The sequence below is a fragment of the Lissotriton helveticus genome, chromosome 1_1 (assembly GCF_964261635.1).
Source record: "Lissotriton helveticus chromosome 1_1, aLisHel1.1, whole genome shotgun sequence".
NCBI classification, from domain to species: Eukaryota; Metazoa; Chordata; class Amphibia; order Caudata; family Salamandridae; genus Lissotriton; species Lissotriton helveticus.
This window is the reverse complement of record NC_136057.1, coordinates 995,978,195-995,997,136: the sequence shown is the minus strand read 5'-3', so window position 1 is coordinate 995,997,136 and position 18,942 is coordinate 995,978,195. Positions and strand designations below refer to the sequence as shown.

The 18,942-nt window shown below is 44.5% G+C and overlaps 1 protein-coding gene across 1 annotated transcript in view; it reads right to left on the bottom strand.

The window, feature by feature from the left end:
* Positions 1–13,889: 13,889 nt before the first annotated feature.
* LRGUK (leucine rich repeats and guanylate kinase domain containing) overlaps positions 13,890–18,942 on the bottom strand; it is a 336,772-nt gene continuing 331,719 nt past the window's right edge. Inside the window, exon 20 of the mRNA XM_078677476.1 lies at positions 13,890–14,950. Coding sequence (XP_078533602.1) covers positions 14,769–14,950 — 182 coding nt within the window. The 3' untranslated portion in view covers positions 13,890–14,768. The remainder of the gene's footprint in view (positions 14,951–18,942) is intronic.

The following is an 18,942-nucleotide window of genomic DNA, read 5'->3' as shown; positions in this document are numbered from 1 at the left end:
TTCAAAATACACACTCAAGGGGATGCAGGATACAGCCAACAGCAGAAGGTGAGAGATGAGTACTCCACTGGGCTGAGCCAAGACGTGATTGACAATAGATGGGGGGAAAAGCTAGTCAAATAAAGCCAATGGTTGGCAAGAGGTCTGTTTGCCACTTGCACTGTCAAAACCCAAACCTAAAAATAAATCCCACAAAACATTGATAAATCCAGAACCCGTGTCAATAAATGCAATGTATAATTTGAGGTTAATAAATGGTCCTGAAAAGGATAAATACTGTATAGTATTAATATGCTTAGAGTAACCATGGAATGGTTCATCCAATGTTCTTAAATGTGTACCATCTGTGATTGCTGCATAACTCCCGTCAAAAATGAGGGGCATATTATCAAGGAAGGCGTTAAAATCATCGTGATTTAGCGGCAGAAAACTGCAGTTAAAGCGGCGATAATGGGCTTGATAATATGCCCTAGAGAATTCCAATAGAAGCCCATGTTCACACCAGAACATGGACATCTATTGGAATTCCCAAGGGCATATTATCAAGCTCATTATTGCTGCTTTAGCGGCAGTTTTTTGCCGCTAAACCGGCGATAATTTTTAACGCCGTTATTGATAATATGCCCCTGAGTTTCTCCATCATGATTTGCCAGATTGGTGATCATGAAAACGTAAAGCAAATTGAGACAATCGAAATACAGTGCAACACTAACCTGCCAAGAAAATGAAAAATCTGTCTCCAAGCAAAAGCACAAAAGGGCAAACTTAAATAAAAATAAATGTTTTAAAACCGGACTCAATAAGCTGTTCGCAGTTAACCTAGACAGCATGACTGCCCGTAGATGTAAACTGAACAGTTTCAGTTATCTGGCTCTTTTACACCCCATGTTGCTTTCCAAGTTTGTACTTTTTCTATTCTTCCATATAGAAAAGCCTTACTAATGCAAGCATTGGCAAAACCAATAGGTCTCCCCTATGCCAGCGCTATTGGTTTTCCCTTTAATATGTTTTAACAATATTGTACACCAGAGTGGCTGCCTTTCAGCATGGCTATAAATTAGATGGGTAAAGGAGATTGGAGTGTTATGGAGTGGTGTATATTAGAGTTAAGTGGAGAGGAGTGAAATGTTTCATGGAGTAGTTTACAGTGTTGTGAAGGAAGTACAGTGTCATAGAGTGGAAGGGCTTAAGTGGAGCAGTGTCAGAGTTTAGAGTGGCTTAGACGGTGTTGCATAGAGTGTTGTAGAGTAGCGTGGTGTATGGCAGAGTTGGTTGTCGTGGAGAAGTGTGTCATAGACTAGAGTTGCATGGGGTGGCCCAAACGGAGTTGCATAGAGCGTTGCAGAGTCAAGTAGGGTTGCAGAATGACATAGAGTGCTGTAGAGTATTAGTGGAGCAGAGTTTAATGGAGTAGAGCATCAGAGTGGAGTGCTGTAGAGTGGCATCGAGTGAAGTGAAGTGAAGAGGTATATAGTAGATTGACATAGAGTGCATTGGTTTTGAGTAAAGGGGTGTAGAGTGCATTGGCGTAGAGTTCTGTGGCGTAAAGTAAAGCGGTCCTGAGTAGAGTGCAATAAAGTGGAGTAGAGTGAAGCTGCATAGAGTGGTATGGCGCAGGGTAGAGTGCAGTGGTGTAGAGTGGGGTGCAGTGGCATTGAGTGCAGTCATACAGAGTAGAGTGTCAGAGTGCAGTATTGTAAGTTGGTGCAGAGAACAGTGATGTAGAGTACAGTGGTGCAGAGTAGAATAGAGTGGCGTGCAGTGGTATAGTAGAAGGTGTAGAGTATACTGGTGCAAAGTGCAGTGGTGCAAAGTAGTTTTTGTAGGGTGCATTGGTTTTGAATAAAGTGGTGTAGAGTGCAGTGGCATAGAGTAGATTGTTTCAGACTGGAGGGGTGCAGGGTTGAGCACAGTGGCATAGAGACTAGAGAGGTGTAGAGTGTCACAGCATTGATTGCAGTGGTGCTGAGTGGAGTGGCGTAGAGTAGATTGTTTCAGAGTACAGTGAAGTAGTGGAGAGTGGAGTGGTGCAGGGTAGAATGGAGTGGTATTGTGTAGTGATGCAAAGTGCATTGGTATAGAGTGGTGCAGAATTGAGTGGTGCGGTGTATAGTAAATTAGAGTGGTGTGGAGTGCATTGGTCTAGAGTGCAGTAGAGTGGTACAGAGTAGAGTGCTGTGGCATAGAGTAAAGAGGTGCAGAGTGGTACAGTACTGGAGAGTGCAGTGGTGTGGAGTGCAGCGGCATAGTGTGGTGCAGAGTAAAATGCCAGAGTGTAATGGTGCAGAGTGCAGTGTCGTAGAGTACAGTAGAGTGGTGTACAGTGCCGCAGTACAGACTAAATTGGTATAGAGTGGAGTGGCATAGAGTGTATTGATTTTGAGTAAAGTGGTGTAGAGAGCATTGGTGTAGAATGCAGGAGTATAAATTGAGTAGCGTAGTGTGGAATTATGTAGAGTGGATTGGCACAGAGTGGAATAGAATGGCGTAGACTGCAGTGGCATAGAGTAGGTTGTTTCAGAGTAGAGGGAAGTGGCATAGAGTGCAGTGGTGCAGATTAGAGTGGCGCAGATTAGAGTGGCTTAGAGTTTTGGCAGAGTACAGTGGAGTGGAGCGATGTAGAGTGGCATGGAGTTCTGTGGTGGAGTGCGCAGTGATGCAGAGTAGAGTGTAGTGGTGCATGGGGGGTTGCAGTGGCATGAGAGTGGAGTGATGCAGGATAGAGTGGTGCAGTGGCATAGAGTACAGTCATGTAATGTGAAGCGTCGCAGAGTGGTGTTGCGAGCAGTGATGTAGAGTACAGTGTAGAATAGAGTGGCATGGCATAAAGTGCAATGGTGTAGAGTAGCGTAGCATACAGTGGTATAGAATAGAATGTTGTAGAGTATAGTGGCGTAAAGTGCAGTGGTGCAAAGTAGTTGGCATAGGTACAACGGCGTATGGTGCATTTGTTTTTAGGAAGGTGGTGTAGAGTGCAGTAGTTAGACTAGAGCAGCGGCTTAGTGGTGTGCAGTGGCATATAGTGCAAAAAAACAATTGATGGACAGAATGCAGAACAATGTCATACATTCACCCCAGTACAGAGATCTGGGCCTAAATCCATCATTTGTTTGCTCCCCATGCCATTCTAGTTTTATCCCAGCCATATACAAATCAGTCTTGCCCCTGTGCCCAATGAGAATAGTCCAGCCCGAACTGCCAGGCCAGGTCCTCCCTGGACTGGAAACCAGCATCCCAGGACCGGTTTCGGGGTTTCACCTCTCATCAGCCAGGATAGCTTGACTCCAGTGGCATGGACTGTTCCCATGAGGCACAGGGTCAAGACTGATTTGCATATGGCCAGGTCAAAACTGGGGTAGCATGGGGAGTAAAAGAATGAGGGATTTAACCCACATCTCTTGACTGGGGGTGAATGTTTTGATTTGTTTTACATTCCGTTTATCAATTGTGTGTCTTTTGCTTCGTCGCCCTAAGTGTACCAGGTATTTCTAGACGTGGGTCCTGGGCTCACTGTGTCACTGGATTCAAGCTATCCTATCTGATGACAGGTGAAACCCCGAAACCGCTCCTAGGATGCTTGTTTCCGGCCCAGAGAGGACCTGGCTTGGCATTTCGGGCTGGACTGTTCCCATGAGGCACAGGGTCAAGACTGATTTGCATATGGCCAGGTCTAAACTGGGATGGCATGGTGAGCATAAGAATGAAGGATTTAACCCAGATCTCTTGACTGGGAGAGAATGTTTTTATTTGTTCTACATTCCATCCATCAATTGTGTGTCTGTGGCATAGGGTGCAGCAGCATTGAGTGCAGTGGCGCATAGTAGATTGTTTCAGGATAAAGTGGAGTGGTGTAGGGTTGAGTGCAGTGGCATAGAGCAGAGTGGTGCAGCGTTGATTGAAGTGTTGTGGAGTAGCACTGAGTGGAGTACAGTGGCATAACGTGCTGTGGTGTAGAGTAGATTGTTTCAGAGTAGAGTGGAATGGTATAGAGTTGTGGCGTACAGTGTTGTGTACGGTACAGTGGTGCATAGTAGAGTGGGGCAGAGTACAGTTAAGTGTCAGAGTGCAGTGGTGTGTAGTAGATTAGAGGGGCATAGAGTGCACTGGTGTACATTGCAGAACAGTAGTGTAGAGTGCAGTAGAGTAGAGTGGCATTAAGCGCAATGGCAGAGAGTGCAATGGCATACAGTGGTGCAGAGTTAAGTGGCATACAGTGCAATGGTGTGAGTATAGTGGCCTACAGTGCAGTGTAGATTGGCGTAGAGTGCATTGGTTTTGAGTAAAGTGGTGTAGAGTAATGTAGAGTGCAGTGGCATAGAGTAGAGCAATGTAAAGTGCTACCGTTCATTGGGGTAGAGTAGAGCGGTGCACAGTAGATTGCAGTGGTGCAGAGTGAAGTGGTATAGTGCAGGGTAGAGTGCAGTTGCATAGAGTGCAGTAATGAAGAGTGCAGTCATGCAGAGTGCAGTCAAGCAGAGTAGAATAGAGTGGCTTTGAATGCATTGACGTAGCACACGGTGGTGTAAGAACGTTGTAGAGTATAGGGGTGTAAAGAGCAGTGGTGCAAAGTAGTTGTCGTAGAGTGCATTGGTTTTGAGTAAGGTAGTGTAGAGTGCCTTGGCATACAGTGATTTAGAGTACAGTGGCATAGCATAAACTGCAGTAGAGTAGATGGTTTCAGAGTGGAGTGGGTCAGGGTAGAGTATAGCGGCATAGAGTAGAGTGGTATAGAGTAGAATGTTGATTGCAGTGGTGTGGAGTAGATTGTTTCAGAGTAGAGTGAAGTGGTGTGGAGTGGCCTAGACTGAAGTGGTGTAGAGCGCACAGTAGGTTAGAGTGGCACGGAGTGCATTGTTGCAGAGTAGAGTGCAGTAGCATAGAGTAAAGTGGCAAAGAGTATAGTGACCGAGTGCAGTGGTGTATGGTGGTGTAGAGTATAGTGGCGTGGAGTAGTGCAGAGTGCAGTGTTAGAGTAGCTTGGGTACAGCGCAGTGTAGATTAGTATTAAGTGAAGTTGCGTAGAGTGTATTGGTTATGAATAAATGGTGTTGAAGGCAATGGCATGGAGTGCAGAGGTATAAAATTGAGTGACATGGGGGGGACTTAAGATTTTATGCTGTATGTCTGTCACAAAAGTGCTGCAAATCAGCACAAAATCTATGTTTCCGTTTTACTTTCCAGAGCTAAACTTTTTAGTGCTGGAAATAACGTGAAAGTAACGTATAGCCCTTCTTGCATTACTTAGCACCAAGAGGGAGTACCATGGGTGGTGCATGGGCGTTCCCATACAACCACCCAAGGTTTCAGACGTTAAGCCTTATTTACTAAATAAAGTAGACAGGGTTTCGCATTAGAAAACTGCACCTTTTTAAAGTAGGTGCAATGAAGGAGAAATGCATTAATTTCTCCTTTATTTTCCGACTTTGTAACTGTGCTGCACTTTGCAGCACACATACAAAAGAGGGAAAAGGGTTAAAGTCAGCCTATGCATATTATTTTGTAACAGTAGGTTCCCCTTCCAGTACAAAACATATGCCAAACGCACAGGAGCACCCTTGCACTATGGTGCAAAGGTGTCTCTGTGGCACACAGCAGCTGATTTCAGCACCGGAGCTAGGGAAAGGGGAGGAGAGAGACATATATTTGTAAATATGTCTCTCTCCTCCTCTCTCCTTTTCACACAGTCCCGCATTTGCGGCTACTGCGCTGCATAAGTAAGTGGTAAGTCTGGCACGCAGTGTGGATTGGCGTATAGTGGATTGGCGCAGAGTGGTGTAGACTGCTGTGGCATAGAGTAGATTGTTTCAGAATAGAGTGAAATGGTGTAGACTGCAGTGGAATAGGGTAGAGTGCAGTAGATTAGATTAGTGTGGCTTAGGATGTATTGACATGGAGTGGAGTGGTGTGGAGTTCAGTGAAAGAGTGAGCACTGTTGTAGAGTGACAGAGTGGAGTGGTGCAGGGTAGAGTGTATTGGATTAGAGTGGTGCAGTGGCGAGTGTTTTGGATTAGAGTGGTGCAGTGGCATAGGGTGCCGTAGCGTATAGTGCAGTCATGCAGAGAAGAGTGTCATAGAGTGCAGTGGTACAGAGAGCAGTGATGCAGAATACAGTGGTGCACAGTAGAATAGAGTGGCGGAGAGTGCTGTGACATAGAGCGTAATGGTGTAGGATGACGAGCGTGCAGTGGCATAAAGTAGAATGTTGTAGAGTATAGTCGAATACAATGCAGTGGTGTAAATTAGTTGGCATAGGGTGCATTGGTTTTGAGTAAAGTGGTGTACAGTGTAGTGGTTTAAAGTAGAGTGCAGCTGCATAGAATAGATTGTTTCAGAGTGGAGTAGTGCAAAGTAGTGTATAGTTGTGCAAGGAATAGAACAGTGGCATTGAGCGGCTCAGTGTTGATTTTTTACAGAGTAGAGTCAAGTAGCGTACAATGTAGTGGTGCAGGGTGGAGTGGTAAAGAGTGCAGTGGTGCATAGTAGAGTGCACTGGATTCGAGTAGGGTGTTGCAGCATAGAGTGCAGTGGTGCACAGTAGATTAGAGCGCATTGGTGTAGAGTGGCATGGAGTTGAGTAAGAGAGTTCAGTGGCAGGGAGTGCAGTGCTGCAGAGAAGAATGTCGTAGATTGCAGTGGTGTAGAACAGAGTGGCAGAGAGTGCATTGGTGTAAAGTGCATTGTGCATTTGTTTTGAGTACAGTGGTGTGGAGTGGTGTAGAGTGCAGTGGCAGAGTAGATTGGTGGAGAGTAGAGTGCAGTGGAGGGGAGTAGAGTGGCATCAATTAGAGTGGCAAGAACGCAGTGTTGCAGAGTATATTGTGAGAGGATGTAATGGGGGGTTTGCATTGGCATAGAGGGCAGTGATGCAGAGTAGAGTGACGTAGAGTGCAGTGGCATAAAGTAGAATAGAGTGGCATCGAGTGATTTGGTGCAGAGCTGATGTGCATTGTTTTTGAGTAAAGTGGTGTAGAGTGCAGTGGTGTATAGTAGTGTAGTGTGTGTGGTAGAGTGCATTGGCGTAGTGTAGTGTGTGGTAGAGTGCATTGGCGTAGAGTGGTGTGGTGCAGAACAGAGTGCAGTAGCATAGTATGGAGCAGTACACAAGTATACAGTGCAAATGTCATCACCCCAGGTATTGATTAGATCGTCAGCACAGTTCATTTACAGACATTTACGTTTTGTTGTGAGCTAGAAAAAAATATAACTGGTGTACAGCCTTCCTCAAACCCATCATGATTATCACATCTATACCCACACGTTGAATGAAGCCAAAGAAAAGAAAATGAACTCGATGCTCCCTGGAATACACAGCCTGACATTTGACCTCTGTCTTCAAATGCACAGCAAATGTGACAAGATAAGAACAAGATTTAAAGGCCTGTTAACTGAAAGCAAGTTTGTGGAAGAATACAGTAAACCAGGATTGGGCAACGGGAGGGACGAGCTGGACAGCCTGAAGCAAACAAAAAGTCAGAAAATGTGAGTTACAAACCACAAAGCCATGGTAAGCAGCGGGTGGAATGCATTCCTAGGCCAACTTTCTGAATGTCCCCAAGATGTCTTTAGTGGTAGGCTGCAACCTGAAAAGAGTGATTGTCATCAGCCTCAGCATAGAGAGTAAATATGGGGTACGCATGGAGTCTATAACGTCTTCTCCATTCACATTATTGTGGAGAACTTTTTCTGTTCTTTTAAGGATTTTGTATGGTGCTTGTATAAATCACGGCAACATCGTGGGTCTGGGAGCTGAGTACGGTGACCATGTTCTCTTGCTTCCATGAACCTCCTCCTGGTGATGAGCCTCAGGACCCTTCATCAAACATAACAGATCATCAGGGCGCATGTAGAAAAGGTAGTGTAAATAATGCAGGAGGGTATGATCACCTCCAAACCGATTTCTGAAAGCTTAAGTTTGCCGACTCAAAAGAGTCATTGAGGACATCCAGAAAGTAACATGACTGACTTCTAAAGGCTGGGCCAGTTTGTACTGGTGGGGGGAGGGTCCATATCCTCGCGGTTCTTTTTTCGTTACATTTGTCTAGAGTTACTGTGACAGATGCCAATAACATTCTTGGGTCTCAGGTTTTTTGAAGGGCACTTAGCATAGTGCCAGGTTTTGTGCATAAAAGGGGCCTCCGTCTCACAACTATTGTGCATGATGCACAGGATCTTAAACGGGAGCCAATGGAATAATTCCAAGGGGGGAGAGATGGTAAAGCTACCCATGCCATGGATAGGCAAGCCTAAATTATGTCACCATGGTGCAACCTTGAACTGGAAACGTACCTTTATCCAGGAGAAATGTGGTATGGCACTTGGTGTTGTTACTTTGATTGGCACTCCCTCTGCACAGATCTGAAACTGAAGGTGGTAGAATTCCATGCCCCTGGCAAAAGGTTGCATTTACTGTTTGAACAGAATTTTTACCGACATGGAACCATGGGGGAACCCCACATGGGACTGCCTGTGCTGGCTTCAGCTGCATATCTCTGCATTTGTTAACTCATGTTCAAGAGAAAGGACCTGATCTATTCATGAGCTGAGCTTGATGCTCCTGCTAACATACTAGTGGACTACAGTCTGGTGATCCATTATGCTGTAGGCGAAGATAGCTTGCAAACATTCAAGAACCACTGGTTTGCCTTCATGTAGTTGGGAGATCCTTGTAGCTGCAGGTGTTTGTTAGTAATGCCTCTGTCCCTTTTAGGGGGTCCAAAGTGTAACTTGCTCATGGAAAAATTGTTCGCTTCAATGAATTCCTGGATTTGCTTAATAACCTTCCTTTCCATCATTTTACTTGGGAAAGGCAGTTTATGAGGATTAATAGTTTCAAACAGCCTTCAAGTCTTCTGAAGACTTTAACATTGTGATGATTTTGGACTCGCAGATGTCTGGCGCTCCCAAAACCCACAGACACAACATTTCATCTATTATTCAGAAGCCCTTAATCACTCATGTATAGGCTAAATTCTGAGATTAAGGGATGTACACCAGATGGCATGGAGCATTTCTGACCACTCCCCGTTGTGGGCGTGCTACTTAGCAGAAACACAAAGTGTTCAGCGAGGTATATTGCTACAGCCATGGGGACTGATGGGCCCACAGATACGGAAATGACTAGTGCAGGCCACAAAAGCCTATTCTGAAGAAAATTAGACTTTCTTAGAGTCAGCACAGATCTTGAGGGAGGCTTACAAGACAGTCATAAAAGGTCAGAGAATCTCCCTCGTGGTCGGATACAAGAGGGTGGTGATGTAGACACTCGAGGGCACCATATTAAAACTAGACGCTCAATTGGCCAGTGATCACACAGAAGAGATATCACATACATTACAGGTTAGGAGAAAGGGATATAGAGAACTAGCTCTAGAGGCAGCTAGAGCCAAACTCTCGGCAACGCGATATAGAGTCTATGAACATGGTGATAAAGCCGGGAAGTTATTGGCCTGGCTCGAGAGGTGAGAACGGGCAGATAGGTGGGTGTGTGTGCGCTCACTACAGAGTCAGGCGAAACCCTGATTGACTCATGATATAGCAGAGACATTTGTTCAGTATTATGCCCGTGTATACCCCCGATGTCGACCGCTATAACTGAAGATTCGAGAGCCATTCTAGCAGACCTTCTATTCCCAGCACTCTCCCCTGAGGACTCGGCCGGTATGGAGAGTAACATCACAGTTGAGGAAATCGCTTCAGCCATCCGTGAAATTTAATCAGGAATGGCGACGGGATTAAATGGCCTCCCGATAGAATTATATAAGGCGGTCGTCCCCCAAGTGGCACCTCACCTGCTTCGAATGTACTCAGTATACGGCTACTGGAATTGCCAGAGGACCAATGCCAGGCCTCTGTAGGTTATTCACAAACCTTATAAACCAGCGAACCTTTGTGCTTCATACTGGCTTATCTAATCATGTAAATTAAAATACTGGCCAAGCTCCTCGCCTCCAGACTAGTCCAGCATGTCTTTCACTTGGTACACACAGATCATAAGGTTTCATGCCTGGGAGAAATACAGCCCTCAAGTTGCACCGCCTTCAAGGGGTAATAGGCAGAAAAGATACCGTACAAAAAGATGCAGTGGTGAATTCCCTGGACGTGCGTATGGTGTTTGACACAGTGGAGTGGCCATACTTATTCGCAGGCCTGAATTCGGCCCCAAGATTCTGCCATCGATTCGGCTCCTATACAGGGGCCCATGGCGCAGGTAGTGGTGAACGGGCAGGTCTCAATCGCCTTTTTGTTCCGGAGAGGGACTCTTCATGGTTGCCTCATCGCCACTCCTCTTTGCTTTGGTTCTAGAACCACTGGCAGTGTGGAGCAGGGCAGGCCAGCTGATAAGTGGTCTCTGTTGGACAGAAGGGTAGGAAGATTGTATATCGTTATAGAACAATGATATTTTACTATGTCGCCATACCACGCCATTTGATAGCTAGAATTATGAAACTTTTCACCAACAGGGGATAACAATCCGGCTACTCCATAAATTGGTCCAAATCGACAATTTGCATACTATGTGGCCCACCCCGGCTCTACCGGCAATATGTGAGGCGACGGTGGTATTAGAGGACTTCCGCTATCTTCGGATATTCGTAACGTCAGACCCAGATCTGTTTTATATCCAAAACTTACAGGTCCCCTTGACACGTCTCCAGAGCGATACCCAGCTGTGGAAAAAACTGCCACTATTGTTACTGGGACATGTAGCGCTATTTAAAATGACGGTGCTGCCTTGCTTTTTATGAGTCCTACAAACATCCAGCACAAAATCCCTCAAGCATTTTTCCGGGCCATTGAGAGTGAGGTGTGGGTTGTGCTCTGGGATGTGAAGCCTCTGTGCATAGCTATGCACAAGTTAATACGGGGTGGTACGATGGGGGCATAGCTTTGCCGACTATCCAGATATATTACTGAGCAACCCAGCTGGGAATCATAAATCAATGGGTGCATCAAACACACGATGAACAGCCTACAGGATTTTTATTTTATTTTGAAGGTCTTATAGAGCGCAAACAAGATCCTTGCGATGGATATGTTTCTGATGGGCACAGGAATACTCTCGGGCCTTGTACATCAAACCTAGAGGGATGCATTCACAGGACCCACTGCCCACACAATTACCCTTTGACCCAAGGAAAACAAGAGGCTGGGGTGGCACGACACTAACTGAAATCGCAACGCTCTGGGAAAGTGAGAATTTGGGCAGGCTTCATACCAGTATGGTATTCAACAAGTAGGACCTAATAGGAATCTCGACAGTGGGAGATTTGTGGAATGGGTGTGATTCCTTTCGCTGATTTGCAGGTGAAATTTACTCTTGCCTCAACAGAAATCTTTAGGTGACAAATGCTCTTATGGTGGCCATTCCACAAGGGAGTAACCTCCTCACTGTTAGAGGACACACTTCTGACAGACTTTATTGAATGCAGAGCAATCTCCTTAACCTATCAAAACCTAATACATAACTCCTCTGATCCCCTGCAAAAACTTAGTTGGCAATGGCACAGGAACTTAGGTGAACTGGAAGAAGGAGGTTGGCAGGAAGCCCTCAGGTCCCCTAAAGAAATAGCCATCTCCACGAAAATACAGCTCATCCAACTTAGAAACTTACACAGAGCTTACCTCCCTAGAGCCTCTTGGGTCAAGATGGGTAGGGAAGCTCCGCACTTTGTCAGCAATTATGCGGACAGGAAGGAACATTTTATCATCTACTATGGGAATGTCCAATGTTTAAACAATATTGGGAAGCAGTGGTGAACACAAAGGCTAGGGTGTGCGGGGAGACATAGAACTCAAACCAAAACAGTAGAGCATATTAGCAACAACATGCGATAATTATCGCAAACCGCGCTTAGCGTGATTTTTTTATCGCCTCCTATAGCTGGATTTTATCACGGAAATAACTCCGTATTACCAACATTTATCTACACGGCGATAAAAAATCCAGCGATAGCGGCGAATCCCATCTATAACGTGAGATTTCCAGCGATAAAAATCCTATTGCTGAGGAAAATCTCGCTAATAGGCAGGTCGGGACTTAGCCGTAGAATCCACCTCCTATTGACTATTATGGCTAAGTCAGGTTTTTACCAGGTGTAAAATCCTGGCACTAATCGCGATTAGCGCGTTGTTTTTATCGCGTCGCGGGTATTGCTAATAGGTGATAGTTGTGTTAGCGACTGCTTTCAGTCGCTACCAGTTTGGGTTCGCCCACTTTGCATGTCATTAGTGATAAATATCGCTGACATGCAAAGTGGGCCTCCAACCGGTCGCTATCGCCTGGAAGCTGTCGCTAACTGCTGTTAGCAACAGCTTGGTAATTGGGCGTTAAAAAAAATCAACGCTTTATCGGCAAAAAGTGTAGCTAAAGCGGAAATAACGCCTTTGCTAATATGCCCCAGTGTCTTCCCAACATATGGGAGGGGACTGATCTGAGCCGAAAAGACTAAATATGATGATAGCAATACGCAATATAGCTAGACACTTGGGGGCTCAGGCTGTGCCATCTCCTCCTAAGGTTGCCCAGATTGAATGAGTATTTTACAGCAGACAGGGTGTGAAGCATTCAAGAATTTATGGCATTGGGAAGGAACTCTTGCAGACCCTGTAGAACATAGCTCAGAGAACTGGTCTGTTGAGTTGAGGGTTTAAAGCCAAGGGCGTTAATCCAATGGAACTTCTATATTGTTGACTTGGTTCCCTTTCAGATTGTTGGTTCTTCCTACTCGGGAGTGGTGATCTTCTAATAGACATTCTGAATGCTTTATCGTGTATTTCGAGTCACAATGTGGCACTGATTAAATTGAATCTCCTCCAAGGTTGTGGTGTCAAAGACCTCTTTGTCGAATGTGACTTAGGCGAGTGTTGGAAAAGCTACCAGAATGTTTGCCCCGGGAAGAGATGAGTCAGGACAACAATACACTTAAAAAGCTGCCAAAATCTGCTAAAACCAAACAAAAGATGAATTCCTTAGCAAAACACAAGACAACTGCTTGGGGTTTGGACCGCAAAATGGTGCAGGAAGATGCTGCCTGCCGATGGCTATTTTGAATGGCAAGCAAGCAGTCAGTCTGAATAATCTATCCACAGGAACCCACTCTAATTATTTCAGGGCAATCAATCAACATTGCTGAACGAGGAGGATCGCTGTTGAGCAGTTCTGACTGGCTGCCCTCAACAAATCGGAACAGTTGTCTATAGTTTAACTATTTTGATTGGCTACTGTTCTGGCCCACTCTATCACAGACTGTCAATCACATGGTGGGACATGGCTTACTGCAACACAGAACCAGGATTGTTCTCTGTCCAGGGGTGCAGAAGTGAATTGTGAAAATGGTGGATTCGCTAAAAGAGTTGCTTCAGTACCCAGCGAACAGCAAAGAATTGCCCACTGCTACCTCCTTATACCTGTGCAACTGATGCCATTGCAGAGCCTGGATGAAGACATCTGAGCTGTGGTGATATACATCAACGACAGAAGGCGCGATTTTGTGTCGAAATAGTATCTTTCGTGTACTCTCTAAAAATCTGTGTGGTCACTGTGACGTCTCTTGTGTTGGAGTGTGTGGCGTGTATTGAGTGCCCTGTGCACATGACTCATTCTTGCACACTCTGAAGGACGGCTCCTGTTTTTGGGAAGGAGAGCAGTTACTGCAATGATCATTGTTCAACATATCTTCGTAAGGAGTCAAAAAGATAGCTTAAGTTTGCGTGAGGTACTAGAAAAAACTTCCACCATTCATGCTTGTTTTACATGATCAAAGAGTGGATAATTAAACCAAGAACCCATCTATCAAATTGGATAACATACCACATAATCTGTCAATTTGTCCAAGCACAATCGTTCCTGATCCATGATTCCACCAGTAAGTAATACATGCCTGCCAGAATTCCATAAATACAATTATTTTATTGAAATATGATTAGGAACTTTTAGAATTAAATATGTACTTTCTACCAGGTACCTTTTAACCATAGGAACACATGATCCGTTTACAGATACAAAAGCAGTAAAAGAAATGCTGTTTTGAAACTGCATTAAAAAATGCACACTTTCTAAGCTATAGGGGTACTCTCCTTCTATAACTGGCATTCTCGTCTGTTAAAACACACTGTTTTGAATGTAGTTCTCTCGACTACATCTTTATTAGCAGCCCCCAGCCATGTTCGCTATGTTATCGGTTCATGAGTGATTCACAATTTCACACTAATCCTGAAGCCTCAAGAAACTGGCTTGTCCAGCCTTGTCCACTTTTAAACTGAATGTGGCAGCTTGTGTACTGTCAAAATAGCTTCTTTTATTTGGCCTGATATCAAATAACAACTATCACACACCAAAAAAAAACACATGGTATGTCATCAAATAGTTTTACGGATCAGTGTAGGAAGCGCAAATCTGCTATTCCAATCCTTCCTTCAGTTTAGAGGCACAAGAGACATCCATTATATTGGTTTCGTCTTCACGATAAAACGCGACAGTGTGTATGCGGTCTCGTAAGGCACCATGAACAATTAATATTCTAAATTACATATTAAGCCTCCCTGATCCAGTCCCACCACGGCTTAAAACCATAACATCGAAATAGAATTAAAGCTTTTGTATTTAATTGTTGCTTTGATTTCCTGGCTATAGGAGTGAAAAATTATGTAGCTAAATGTAAAGTGCTAACTGAAAAAAAAATGCCGTATTAAGTATAAACGTCGTCTGCAGGTATAAATATTTGAATGTTGTGTTTTTTCGGGGACCGCGACTCTCATCATGGCCGCTGTTAGGGTTCTTTTATTTTGCGTCCAGAGGGGATTGGCGGGAGAACAGGCTTCGTGTTGGAACCGGGGCGGCTCGTGATGCTGAGGCGGGACGGAGACACCTTTGATCTGCTCGATCTGATATCAGACCTGTCCGTCGACAGGAGCCGAGGGGTCTCTGGGGTGCTGTTGGAGGCTGAAGGCTCTGTAGAGAGTAGATAATAGATGGCATGCATAAGAATCATACAATAAACAAAGTAAAAGACGAACAACAAAGCAGCTTTATACAAAACAAGTACTCATGCATGATTTGACAAATAAATAGGAGGATACCATTGGCAATTTCCAAGCTTGCATTCTAGACATCTTCGATTGGATGAACGCACACTCACAAAAAATGAATGGAAATAAAACTGAACTCCTCTGCTGCCCTTCCAACAAAATTCTGGTATCTTTACCACCTAACTTCTGGCCGCTACCAACGGAAAATCAATTGGGCAATCCTGTAGGGTCCGAAACTTAAGCGTGATAATCTATCAAAATCTGTCCCTAGAAAATCAAGTGAATGGACTCACCAGGACCTGTTTTGCACTTATCCGGGCCCTTGGGAAGCTATACCCTCTGTTTGATCTATCAACCAGATCATTAATTTCCAGAGATGTGATATTAAGTAGGCTGGACTACTGCAATGCCCTGCTCCTAGGAGCACCTAATCTCCTGTTAAAAAATTAGAACGCATCCAGATAATCACCACCAAATTAACAATGAAAAAAAAACGCTTTATTCATCTGCTACCGAGCCTTTGAAGGAGCTCCACAGGCTGCCGCTCAAACAGAGAATAACCTTCAAATATCTCTGTATTGTTCACAAGGCACTGAAAAAAACGACCAATACCCCTTCCAAATAAACTAAAGAAATGCACCCCTGGTAGAAATCTTCGATCTACTAGAGGCAACTATGTTCAAGTACCAAGATTCAAAAAAGTCAGACAGCGAGGCCGTACCTTTACTGTCAACGCTGCCCATACATGGAACAAACTACCAGCTCCTCTGCGAGCTCAGTTTGACTTATTAAAATTCAGGAAAGCACTGAAAGCCTGGTTATACCCGCATTAGCGACGCGTTTTTCAGCTTTCAACCTGCTATCTCCCTACGTAGTGATCCATAGCGCCAGGATACCATTCTCGGTCACAGTGCGCTCTATAAATACCAATTACATTACAATACAATAAGAGACTTGCACAGCCAGACCGTCACATTCTTTTAACGTTCCGTCAGCGCAAGTCTCTCAACCATATCTATGAGGCCACACAAAGCCACTCTGCTTGACTTTGCAATGCCTCAAAGATAAGGAGTAAGACGAAGCAGCTCAAGCGCTGCCTGGCCTTACTCTGCGTCAGTAAAGGAGGCATTACATGGGCATTGCGGTGGGTTTCCCATGTATCACCCATGATTCTGACGCTGCCCCAGATTTACTTAATTACGTAAACCTGGGGTAGTGCCAAATCCTTACACCAACCCTGAGCAGGTGTAACAAGGAGAAATATTTTCATTTCTCCTTGTTTTTTCCTCTTTCCATGTGTGCTGCAACCTGCAGCACACATAGAAAGAGGAAAATGCGTCTCGGGATTGTTTTTGTGCAGGGACAAAAACAATCCTGTCTGCAACAGAGGCACCCTTGCCCCATGGTGCAAGGCTGCCTACATTGGCGCTAGGCAGGAAATTGTGTGCCAGGGTGGAGCGAAAGGACAAGAATGCACTGTATTTTTCAAATAAGGTGCATTCCTGCCCTTTCACATTGGCGTAGGGCAGCACCGCAAGAAGACTTGCGGCGCTGCCCTACGCCAATTCCTCATCAATGAGGTCCTAGGTTTCCATCAAAATAAACACACACTGAGGGCCAAGATTTACAAAGCTTTTGCGTTGGGTTTCTGTTACTTCTTTAACGTAAACCAGACGCAAAACCTTTTTGGGGATTTACCAACCAAAGTGAATTGGTATTTATGTTGGTTTGTAAGGAAAAGTAATGCAAAGTAGGGTGTATTGTGCTCCTTCGCATTACTTTACGTCAATGGGGCATTACATGGGTGGTATATGGGCATTCCCATGCGACGACCCATGCTTTTTGATGCAAAACCCTATCTACTAACATTACTAGACAGGGTTTTGCGCCAAAAAATAACGCTGCTGGAAAGCAAACATTAAAAAAATAAATGTTTTCAAAGCTCCTTTCTTTTCCAACTTTGCATGCGTGCTGCACTGTACAGCACACTTACAAAGTGTGAAAAGCTTTAAAACTTGTTTAGTCATAGTATTTTGTACTGGAAGGCTACCCTTCCTGTACAAAACCTATGTTAGACTCACACATACACCATAGCTCTATGGCGCAAAGGTGTGTCTGAGCCGGCGCTCGGAAGAGGGGAGGAGAAGGCCACATCTCTGTAGATATGTCACTCTCCTGCTCTTTCCCTCTCACGTAGTGCAGCACCTTTGGGTGCTACGCTGCACTGCTTTGCGTTGCTCCTTTGAAAATCTGGGCCTTAAAGTCTTAGGTACCACTATAAACTTGCTGGTTTAAGAGTTTGGTAAATGGATATTGTGTCTTTAATATTGGAATAGTATTTATGGCCTACGTGAAACAAGTCCGAATTTCACATTGGAAGGTGCCAACTTCATAAAGCTTCTTGCGGTTATCACTACTACCATTGCAGAATGCAGACAATTCAAGTAGACGCCATGCACTCAAGAAGAAATGTGTTGATGTGAACAAATGGTGTACTTTCAAAGAGTTCACATCCAGGGTCACTACAGGCACCCACTGAAAACGGTGCCACGTAGACAATGGCACTGCTTCAATCATGTTTTTATTTCTAGCACCATAATGTAATCCACTGCATTGTTTTAATGTTGTTCTATAGATACAAAAGGCGATATGAAGATGTACTCCTTAGTAAGAGTTGTTGGACATCAGCGATACCCTCAATACAGCCGTGGGCATGTTTGAACTCTTCTTCCAAATTTAAGAATTCCAGAACTCTTCTAAAAGTTAAAGTTTGCAAAGTTCTTTGAGCCACAAGTCTCAGGGTTCAAAATATTGTGATGCTGTGTTAAAGGCCCCAAGGGGCCTCATCCAAAGCACCCTCTTCAGATTTTGCTTTTAGGAGCTTGACAGCTATGGCCCAGATCACGGTGAAGAGAGGTCAGATGTGGATCGGAGAAACATATAAATGCAGGATGTAAGTATGAAAGTAATGTTTTCTCCTCTCCCAGAATATGCAAGCCCTTCATTCATATGCTGCACTGATCTTTTCTTCATATTCGTAGAAAGCTTATGGGGGGGAAGAGGTAAGAGGAGAGGAAACCCCCTCCCTGAATAGATTACTATTCAGTGCTTAGTCCAGGTGAGCTTTAGTCCTGATATCAGAATGTATACAATAAGAATGCTTACACAATGCCTTTTGGCCATCAAATGGCTGCCTTATGGATTTCAGCTAAGGAAATACTTCTAACAATGTTGATCTTGTACACTTCTGTGAGCCACAACATGACCAGAAGTGAAAGATTAGCTGAACGATAACAACCTAATACATTCTGGTAATTATCAGAATACACACTGATTGAAAATGCTAAATGAGCTTATTTTAATGTGCCCTGTCAATGCAATTGTGCTTCAATATCTTCATCCAAAGTGTTGGACTTGGCCCTCTTTTTGCAGGGTTATCCCCAAACTTTTGCCTTTCTCCTGTATTTTTTCTGACCAGTTTTTGTTGGCTTTAGAACTCTGGGCATTTTACCACTGCTATTCAGTGCTAAAGTGTATATGCTCGCTCCTTTAAACATGGTATGATCGGTTTACACCTGTTTGGCATATTTAATTTACATGTAAGTCCCTCATACAGTGGTATCTAAATAACCCAGGCCTGTATATTAAATGCTACAACTGGGTCTGCAGAGCTGCTTGCAACTCTCACAGAAGTGTCCTTTCAAACCTGTCTCAAGCCTGCCACTGCAGGGCCCCCATGCAAAACTTACTGCCACGTTGACTTGATATTTACAGCTACTTGCCAAGCCTGAAACTCCCCTTTTACCACATATATGTCACTCCTAAGGTAGGCCCTAGGTAGCCCCATGGGCAGGGTGCGGTGTAGGTAAAAGGTAGGACATGCGCCTTTATTATGTGGCATGCCCTGGTAGTGAC